Raw genomic sequence first — 10,760 nt, 5'->3', positions numbered from 1 at the left:
GTACTTTGTTTGCACCTTCCATTACAGGGTTGCTGTTGCACAATGGGACAGGACTGTCTGTTCCCTGGGTCTGTGTCTGTATGAATAATAAAGGAACACCAGTTTATTTTATTTTTATTTCACCTTTATTTAACCAGGTAGGCTAGTTGAGAACAAGTTCTCATTTGCAACTGCGACCTGGCCAAGATAAAGCATAGCAGTGTGAACAGACAACAACACAGAGTTACACATGGAGTAAACATTAAACAAGTCAATAACATGGTAGAAAAAAAGAGAATCTATATACAATGTGTGCAAAAGGCATGAGAGGTTAGGAAATAAATCGAATATTACAATTTAGCAGATTACACTGGAGTGATAATCATCAACATGATCATGTGCAAGTAGAGATACTGGTGTGCAAAAGAGCAGAAAAGTAAATAAATAAAAGCAGTATGGGGGGTGAGGTAGGTAAATTGGGTGGGCTATATACCGATGGACTATGTACGCTGCAGCGATCGGTTAGCTGCTCGGATAGCAGATGTTTAAAGTTGTTGAGGAGATAAAAGTCTCCAACTTCAGAGATTTTTGCAATTCGTTCCAGTCGCAGGCAGCAGAGAACTGGAAGGAAAGGCGTCCAAATGAGGTTTGGCTTTAGGGATGATCAGTGAGATACACCTGCTGGAGCGCGTGCTACGGGTGGGTGTAGCCATCGTGACCAGTCAACTGAGATAAGGCGGCACTTTACCTAGCATAGCCTTGTAGATGACCTGGAGCCAGTGGGTCTGACGACGAACATGTAGCGAGGGCCAGCCGACTAGGGCATACAGGTCGCAGTGGTGGGTCGTATAAGGTGCTTTTAGTAAAACAAAACGGATGGCACTGTGATAAACTGCATCCAGTTTGCTGAGTAGAGTATTGGAAGCTATTTTGTAGATGACATCGCCGAAGTCGAGGATCGGTAGGATAGTCAGTTTACTAGGGTAAGTTTGGCGGCGTGAGTGAAGGAGGCTTTGTTGCGAAATAGAACGCCGACTCTAGATTTGATTTTGGATTGGAGATGTTTGATATGAGTCTGGAAGGAGAGTTTGCAGTCTAGCCAGACACCTAGGTACTTATAGATGTCCACATATTCTAGGTCGGAACCGTCCAGGGTGGTGATGCTAGTCAGCGAATGGTTGAAAAGCATGCATTTGATTTTACTAGCGTTTAAGAGCAGTTGGAGGCCACGGAAGGAGTGTTGTATGGCATTGAAGCTCGTTTGGAGGTTAGATAGCACAGTGTCCAAGGAAGGGCCAGAAGTATACAGAATGGTGTCGTCTGCGTAGAGTGGGATCAGGGAATCACCCGCAGCAAGAGCAACATCATTGATATATACAGAGAAAGAGTCGGCCCGAGATTGAACCCTGTGGTACCCCCATAGAGACTGCCAGAGGACCGGACAACATGCCCTCTGATTTGACACACTGAACTCTGTCTGCAAAGTAGTTGGTGAACCAGGCAAGGCAGTCATTAGAAAAACTGAGGCTACTGAGTCTGCCGATAAGAATATGGTGATTGACAGAGTCGAAAGCCTTGGCCAGGTCGATGAAKACGGCTGCACCAGTAGGCAGAGGAGGCAGTACGGTGATGCCGAGGGGAAGAACAAGGAGGGGGGGAAGGGGGGCCCATAGAGTGAGAGAATAGCAGGAAGCTGATGAGAGACAGAGAGTAACAGGAAGTTGATGAGAGAGAGAGTAGCAGGAAGCTGATGAGAGAGAGAGTAACAGGAAGCTGATGAGAGAGTGTAGCATGAAGCTGATGAGAGAGAGAGTAGCAGGAAACTGATGAGAGAGAGAGTAGCAGGAAACTGATGAGAGTAGCAGGAAACCGATAAGAGAGAGAGTTAGTAGCAGGAAACTGATGAGAGAGAGAAGAGCTCTATGCAGCAGATTTTAAGGGACTAGCTGACTGACTAAAACAACCATGTTTTCTTACTCGGTCCCTTCAACTCATCCTGATCCTGCTTCCTTTCTTCTGGAGAGGCATCTATACAAATAAATAATAATCTGGATTTTATATGTATCAGCTTTTTAGGTCTTTCTGCTTGGACGGTTGTGATGTGACCTTAGCCAGTGGAAACATTGTGGCTGTGTGTCTTGGCTGTATCAGTACATCAGCAAAGGTGCATTTGATTTGCACAGTAACTGCATTGATGTGGTGTATTCAAGATGTCTTTAATCCTACACTGTTATGTATTACGTTGGACCCAATGACTGGGTCTGTTGTTTGCTTTGATACTGCATCACAGGAGAGGTAATTTTCCATTACTGAGCCACTTGTAGTGATGTGCTGCTGGCAATGGCTTTGAAGTGGGTACTGCAAGCACCATGTGCTTTACATGACTATTACTGTACATGGCCTACCATTTGTAGCAGTTAACTGCTTCAATGTCAGGTGTAGTGGTTAGACTACTGAGCTTTGAAAAACTATGAACTATGTGGATGTGCTGATTGATTCAAATGTGGATTCAGTTAAAATGCTGTTGTCTCCATTATATCAATAGAAATTCAACAGCTAGATACTTTATGCTCTGAATATGGACTGCATGTGATCTGATGATATTACTCTGTGGGAATTTAAAGATTATTTGACACTGGCACGTTAATTCACCCTAAATATCACCATTAGTATATTATTATAAACATACTTTATGTAGCTTGTAAAAAGCAAGCAACAATGTTTATGTCAATTTCTCTTATAGCTGAAACAAATCCTTCCTTGGTTTTGAAGGATCCAGTCACAACAGTCTTTAAGAGTGCAGTCCTGAAAGGTAACTATTAGTTCTTATTTGAGCCACTAGTTTGTGTTCATAATTTGATAATGTAGTGTCACATTTGTATTCCATTCTTCACTCAGTCATCTTGTGCTACTTTAGAAAATGTTTGTATTTAATTTTGTCTGAAATTCTGGTATATGCTCATCTGAATGTTTTGTGTATAGTTTACAGATCTAGTATAGCTGTATTATAGGGTTGGTTCATTAATTAAAGATGACATTGTCTAGCCTACATGTGCAGTAAAAATCTATTTATAATACAGGTGACAGTCTGGTTGAAAAAGTTGAAATCTTGAAACCCATCGATTTAGAGCAAGCATGTACAGTTGAAGTCGGAAGTTTACATACACCTTAGCCAAATACATTTAAACTCAGTTTTTCACAATTCCTGACATTTAATCCTAGTAATAAAAAAAACTGTTTCAGGTCAGTCAGGATCACCACTTTATTTTAAGAATGTGAAGTGTCAGAATAATAGTAGAGAGGATGATTTATTTCAGCTTTTATTTCTTTCATCACATTCCCAGTGGGTCAGAAGTTTACATACACTCAATTAGTATTTGGTAGCATTGCCTTTAAATTCTTTAACTTGGGTCAAACATTTTGGGTAGCCTTCCATCAGCTTCCCACAATAAGTTGGGTGGATTTTGGCCCATTCCTCCTGACAGAGCTGGTGTAACTAAGTCAGGTTTGTAGGCTTCCTTGCTCGCACACGCTTTTTCAGTTCTGCCCACACATTTTCTAAGCCCTTTCTTGAGCTCAGGGCTTTGTGATGGCCACTCCAATACCTTGACTTTGTTGTCCTTAAACCATTTTGCCACAACTTTGGAAGTATGCTTGGGGTCATTGTCCATTTGGAAGACCCATTTGTGACCAAGCTTTAATTCTTGTCAATAGGGGGGCGCTGTTTTCACTTTGGAAAAAATCGTGCCCAAATGAAACGGCCTCGTACTCTTTTCTAGATCATACAATATGCATATTATTATTACTATTGGATAGAAAACACTCAGAAGTTTCTAAAACTGTTTGAATTATGTCTGTGAGTAAAACAGAACTCATTTTGCAGCAAACTTCCATGCAGGAAGTGAAAAATCTGAAAACGAGGCTCTGTTTCAGGGCCTGCCTATTCAATTGCCTTATATTTATCGATATGCATGCACTTCATACGCCTTCCACTAGATGTCAACAGGCAGTGGAAGGTGGAATGGGGTGTCTAGCTTGATCTGAGGCCGAACAAGAGCTTTTGGAGTGGCAGGTCAGGAATTTTCTTTGTCTACCAAGGAGCTCGCGGAGCTCGACATTGGCTTCTGAAAAGCGTTACGTATACACGGCGAATATCTCCGGCTCTGATTTTATTTGATACATGTAATAATAACATCATAAAGTAGGTTTTTTCAACCGAGTTTTATCAGTTTATTCAACGTTTATTGGGACTTTTGGAATTTTCCGTTCTTTGCGCCAAGAGTTGATGGGCATGTTCGCGCCACATGGCTAGCTAAGGTTGCTAATTCGACAGAAGAAATGGACATTCTAAAACCAAACAACGATTTATTCTGGACCAAGGACTCCTTGTACAACATTCTGATGGAAGCTCAACAAAAGTAAGAAAACATTTATAATGTTATTTCGTATTTCTGTGTAAAATGTTGAGTCCTATTCTCCGCCGTTTTGGTGAGCGCTGTCTCGCAATAACGCAAGCTGTATGTTATGGTAAAGTTATTTTTTTTTAAATCTAACACAGCGGTTGCATTAAGAACCAGTGTATCTTTCATTTGCCATACAACAAGTATTTTTATGTAAAGTTTATGATGAGTTCTTTGGTCAGATTAGGTGAGTGTCCAAAATATCTCTGGAGATTCTGGTGAATCGATGCTACGTATTCACAATCTATAATCAGGATTTGTATCTCTAAATATGCACATTTTCGAACAAAACAATTGTATTGTATAACATGATGTTATAAGACTGTCATCTGATGAATTTGTTCAAGGTTAGTGATTCATTTTATATATTTTGCTGGTTTTTGCGAAAGCTACCTTTTGCGGTGAATAAATGCGTTTGTGTGTTTGGCTATTGTGGTAAGCTAATATAATTCTATATTGTGTTTTCGCTGTAAAACACTTAAAAAATCGGAAATATTGGCTGGATTCACAAGATGTTTATCTTTCATTTGCTGTACACCATGTATTTTTCATAAATGTTTTATGATGAGTATTTAGGTATTTCACGTTGCTCTCTGTAATTATTCTGGCTGCTTTGGTGATATTTTTGATGGTAGCTGCAATGTAAAACTATGATTTATACCTCAAATATGCAAATTTTCGAACAAAACATAAATATATTGTATAACATGTTATAAGACTGTCATCTGATGAAGTTGTTTCTTGGTTAGTGAMTAATTWTATCTCTATTTGGTCGGTTTTGTGATAGCTACCTATGCGGTAGAAACATGGTGAAAATATGYGGTTGAGTCTTTGGCTATTGTGGTTAGCTAATAGAAATACATATTGTGTTTTCGCTGTAAAACATTTTAAAAATCGGAAATGATGGCTGTATTCACAAGCTGTTTATCTTTCATTTGCTGTATTGGACTTGTGATTTCATTAAAATTATATTATATGATATCCCTGTCCCGTTAGGCTAGGCTATGCTAGTCAGCTTTTTTGATGAGGAGGATCCCGGATCCGGGAGAGAGAAGTGGTAGAGGTTTTAACTTCCTGACTGATGTCTTGAGATGTTGCTCAATATATTCCACATAATTTCCCTTCCTCATGATGCCAACTATTTTGTGAAGTGCGTTAGTCCCTCCGGCAGCAAAGCACCCTCACAACATGATTCTGCCACCCCTGTGCTTCACGTTGGGATGGTGTTCTTCGGGTTGCAAGCATCCCCCTTACTCCTCCAAACATAACGATGGTCATTATGGCCAAACAGTTCTATTTTTGTTTCATCAGACTAGAGGACATTTATCCAAATAGTATGATCTTTGTCCTCACGTGCAGTTGCAAACCGTAGTCTGGCTTTTTTTATGGCGGTTTTGGAGCAGTGGCTTCTTCCTTGCTGAGCAGCCTTTCAGGTTATGTCGATATAGGACTTTTACTGTGGATATAGATACTTTTGTACCTGTTTCCTCCAGCATCTTCATAAGGTCCTTTGCTGTTGTTCAGGGATTGATTTGCACTTTTCACACCAAAGTACATTCATCTCTAGGAGACAGAACGCATCTCCTTCCTGAACGGTATGACGGCTGCGTGGTCCCATGGTGTTTATACTTGCGTACTATTGTTTGTACATATGAACGTGGTACCTTCAGGCGTTTGGAAATTGCTCCCAAGGATGAACCAGACTTTTCTTTTGAGTTTCCCATGTCAAGCAAAGAGGCACTGAGTTTGAAGGTAGACCTTGAAATACATCCACAGGTACACCTCCAATTGAGTCAAATTATGTCAATTAGCCCATCAGAAGCTTCTAAAGCCATGACATCATTTTCTGGAATTTTCCAAGTTGTTTAAAGGCACAGTCAACTTAGTGTATGTAAACTTTTGACCCACTGGAATTGTGATACAGTGAATTAGAAGTGAAATAATCTGTCTGTAAACAATTGTTGGAAAAATTACTTGTCTCATGCACAAAGTAGATGTCCTAACCGACTTGCCAAAACTATAGTTTGTTAACAAGAAATCTGTGGAGTGGTTGAAAACCGAGTCCGACTTCAACTGTACATGGACCGGTAATCCAAATAAATTACCAAACATTACTGGGTATTGGAGAAAAGATGGAAGTGAAATTGTTAACACTCGGCTTACTATACTTTTGGAGAATGAACAATACCATCTAAAAAGAGTGTAAGTATGTATTTATTGTTCCATCAGGTTTAGAGACTGTAAACCAGAAATGTCACTGTCAACTTTTTATGCAAATGTATGTACACCATGGTCTATTATAATTGATATTCATAGAGTTTAGGAGACATTTCCAAATTAGGCATTATGTATTACCGTATGCAAATATGCTTTGGTAATATTTCACTACTGGAGGAGTTAAAATGATGCACTTTGCCTGTGCTATATTGTTTCCCAGAATGGTGGGTTACATGACTACCAGCAATCACCCGTTTGTCAGACTGTAACCAATCCTATCCCATTGCCAGAGGCCAGAACCCATGCTTTTCCAACATCTAATGATGTGGCTAATTGAAATTTGACAGTGAATGTTTCTTAGACTGACAAAACATCCTTATATTTTAGACATATTTTCCTTAGACATGTGGAAATTAAGCTATGATTATATTAGCAATGATTATATCTTCTTTTACAGGTTCAGTATTAATGGAGATACCCTTGGGAATTACTCATGCGTCTTTAGTGGTGTGGACAAGGAGGCGGAAATAGATTTCAATTTGGCAGGTACAGTGTGTTGTGTCATAAGTTGTTGGATATACTGAGACATCTTAGTAAAATGTTACTTTTTGGAACAACAATTATGTTCATGGACAATACTTTTTCTGCATTTTTACAGAAATTTTCCATTTGTATTTGTCCATGTTTCATTCACCATCATACTACCGGTACCTATGAGGTTGCGAAAATAGCAGTGATATCTGAGCAGTGTTTTTGGTTTGGTTGGTGACAGCTTGAGAGGCTTTCTGTTGCCTAACAGGATATGTGTGTCTGTGGTTAAACAGAAATACAAACGTCTTCCTGTTTGACAAGACTTCTTGCACTTTTCTAGCCTGTCCATCTTCAACTGCACTTAACATTTACACAAATTAGTGTGTGCTGCTCCTTATACTTTCATAAACAGGTAAATTCTCTGCTTTGCTGACAATGAATCCCTTGAAGTCCCCATATGATGCCTGATTATTTGACAATATCTGTAAATGTTAAAGCAGTGTGCCTATATTTCATGTTTTTGTTCCAACTCAGATATAACTTTCCTGTTGTATGTGGATGGTAAATACAAATCTAATGATAGATCAGCTTTGTCAGTGTCCCTAAAGAATTGTTGTGCCGTTTTCCCACGGACTAAAAACCACGTAGTGACGAACAGCAGAACAACCAGTTTGAAAACATTGGACTGCGCATTCATTTAATTCCATACACACAGCTGAAAAACAACCCACTGACCTGTATGCAACGGTGTCCATTTTTTAAATATTTATTTTTATTCCATTCTACATGAATACATTCTGCCAGATTATACCAGCGATGTACTGTATGTATGTATGCATGCATGTTCAGTTGTGTCCTTTAGTTGATATTGGCCAATGTTGAATACAGATGGAAACACTTCAACAAAAACACTTCCTTTCTCCCACAAACACTAAACTCTCCATTTCAACCTGACCTGTTCAGTAGGAACTGGACAAGGAGCTTGAGGACCCTGTCGTCCAGCCCCACCACAGCCCCATCCTTCACCCCCTCATACAGACGCATGCTGTCTGTCCCCCAGCACACGTTCTTCCTGTGGTTCCCAGCGGCCGTCTCCATGGACAGGCCCAGGGTGTTGAGCTGGTAGCAGAAGAAGGAGAAGTACTGGCCGTCGGTGATCACAGCCTGGGACACAAAAGGCCTGGTCACGTCCTCATGGCTCCAGAAACCTGGTGATGTTTTGTTCAAGATTACAAATGTGCTTTAACAAATGGTGTTATTCACAACTATTAAGAATATATTAATTCAAGAGCAGTCAAAGAGAAAAGTTGAATGGTAAAATTATATATTTTTAAACTACTGATTATTCTCAGGTAGGTAAGGAGAATAACATCTGATATTCAAGTTATGACTAGACACCTTGATACATGGCCTGTGCTCCTGTCCATGCAAATAGACTGGCAATGCCATTGGCTCTCAGGTAGACCTCGATCTGGTCAGTCAGATTCCGTTTGGCCATTTTGTCCCTGCGGTACCTGTCAGGGACCAGGTGGAACTGGGTGTGGCCGTAACAGCCTGGATCATGAAGCTTGGCTCCTGGGAAAGTAAAGACGATAAAATAATTATGTTGAAATATACACCCACACAGAATACTTTGACACTACCACCACTAGTGGACGAATTGCAGTTGGTTGATGCACCACCTATGACTATGACAAAGTAAATGGCTGAGGCTGAAACAGACTGGCAGCCAGGCAGGCACAAATACTTTGATCAATATTACTAAATTAACAACCAACACCTTGTGACAATTTTACATCCAAAGCCTACTCCAGGGATCATCAACTAGATTCATCTGGGGGACGATTTTTTTTCTTGAGTGGATGGTCAGGGTGCCAGAGCATAATTTAAAATTAATTTGTAGACTGCAAATTGACAGATAATATTGGACTAGAACAATTTCAAACCTTGCTTACATTTGTATTTGATCACATCTCTCCATTATGCGTGGGAATACTTTTGGTTTCCAAAATTAAAATCACTTGGAGTTGATTTGCTGGTGTTTTTACAGTCTTATGTCCAACAATAAAAAAGTAAAAAGCACAAAAACAAAATTGCACTGAATTTTGTTGGCCAAATAAAAATAACTTGCGGGCCAAATTTATCCCCCGGGCCACCAGTTGGGGAACCCTGGTCTAMTCCATTATTACCTGTGAAGATATTGTTCTCATACTGTCTCCTGAACATAGGAAGCAGGTCTGGGGCAAACTTTATCTCTGGGACTTCAGCAGACATCACCACCTCAAGGGGGACAAACTGGAAGAGGGTCAGTGGAGATTTATTTGGAAACTACTTGCACTCAAATGTAGGTCTAAAAAAAACATTTGGCTAAATCCCGGCTAAAAATCAATGTTTTGTAACAGCTAATGGAGCATCACATTAGCCCTTTCCAATCTGCTGGTGACTATGTAGTACCTGTGGAAGTTGTTGAGGTATCCTTATCTGACTGTGTGGCTTATCATCAATCTGAAATCTGATTGGCTCGACGCGGCCACCCCGATGTCCCCTTGGAATGGTCCTCTGCCCTCTCATCCAGTAGAAGTTAACCTGAGGGTCAAGATCTAAACAGAAAGTGATGTAAGAGACAGTATTTTGCATAGCAGAGACTGACATAATCACAACTTCCCCTTACATATGAGTTAGTGCCACTGATGACTTTTTAATGCTTACACATCATGCCTTGGACTGAGGGTGGAATCAAGGAGTGATTATGAATAAATGAACAAATGAATGGTTTACCTAAACTTGACAGCTGGAGTACAGGGTTGTGTTTGGCCATAGTGTGTGTGAGTCCAGATACCAGGTTTCTCAGAAAAGGTGCCACATAATGTTCTTGTTCCCTTTGCAAGAACGGTTGACGTTTCTTCATGTACCAGTTCTCTTGTAAAATTGAATGGCAGACATGGGAACGGATGTCAGCAAATGTAGTTTCGTCAATGGTGGATGACGCATTCTGAGTGTCAGGTACTGATTCCTCCTTGGTCTCTTCAACAATGAACTTCTCAGGTAAGCCAGGTAGGTATGCAGTCTTTGTGAAGTGCTGATACCATTTATCAGCATTAAGAGCAAAGGTTTGCGGACACAACACATATTTCTTTCGCTGAACTCGTGTGAGGAATGTTAGTTTTTCCTGCACATCGGCGGCACGTACTTTGTCAAGATGTTCTGCAATCTGACGTCCTTTTGCAGACTTACTTTTAGCGGTCAGCGAAGGTACAATGGGAGGGTATACAGGCTCCTGAATTGCTGTCTTTGTATGAACGATCCGGTCGCTTCTAAACACATGTCCATTTTTATGAAGTAATGACTGCAAGGGCAAGCAAGTGCGCGCCGCCATGTTTGTCGCTGATGACGAGAGCGAGTTCTTCTTCTCGTGCGTCTCGTGCAAACTGGTTAAATGCAGAATATCGCCACCACGTGGAGGGTAAAAATAAATACTGCTCGAGCGAAAAACATTTCTGGGCCACTCATTCTCTAGTGTTGTTTTCGGAATGTGTATTCTGTTAATGGCATGGTTATTTTAATCGAAAATAT

The 10,760-nt window shown here is 40.4% G+C and overlaps 1 protein-coding gene across 1 annotated transcript; it reads right to left on the bottom strand.

Annotated features, from left to right (window-relative positions):
- Positions 1-7,937: 7,937 nt before the first annotated feature.
- mrps30 (mitochondrial ribosomal protein S30) lies at positions 7,938-10,600 on the bottom strand. The gene is made up of 5 exons (XM_024001812.2): positions 9,966-10,600; positions 9,642-9,787; positions 9,377-9,482; positions 8,586-8,762; positions 7,938-8,395 (listed from the first exon to the last, which is right to left on the bottom strand). The coding sequence occupies exons 1-5, from the start codon at positions 10,561-10,563 to the stop codon at positions 8,133-8,135; spliced, it is 1,290 nt and encodes a 429-aa protein (XP_023857580.1). The 5' UTR covers positions 10,564-10,600; the 3' UTR covers positions 7,938-8,132.
- Positions 10,601-10,760: the final 160 nt, after the last annotated feature.

Source organism: Salvelinus sp. IW2-2015, linkage group LG15 (assembly GCF_002910315.2).
Source record: "Salvelinus sp. IW2-2015 linkage group LG15, ASM291031v2, whole genome shotgun sequence".
NCBI classification, from domain to species: domain Eukaryota; kingdom Metazoa; phylum Chordata; class Actinopteri; order Salmoniformes; family Salmonidae; genus Salvelinus; species Salvelinus sp. IW2-2015.
The sequence above is the reverse complement of the archived record's forward strand: the minus strand, read 5'-3'. Positions and strand labels throughout refer to the sequence as shown.

What these genes read in the sequence shown, in the direction of transcription:
- mrps30 (XM_024001812.2), bottom strand. Translation starts at nt 10,563, where the DNA reads ATGGCGGCGCGCACTTGCTTGCCCTTGCAGTCATTACTTCATAAAAAT. An exon ending in ACTCCAGCTGTCAAGTTTAG is followed by an intron (nt 9,788 to 9,965) that starts GTAAACCATTCA and finishes CTTTCTGTTTAG; the next exon opens with ATCTTGACCCTCAGGTTAAC. An exon ending in AGCACAGGCCATGTATCAAG is followed by an intron (nt 8,396 to 8,585) that starts GTGTCTAGTCAT and finishes AAACATCACCAG; the next exon opens with GTTTCTGGAGCCATGAGGAC.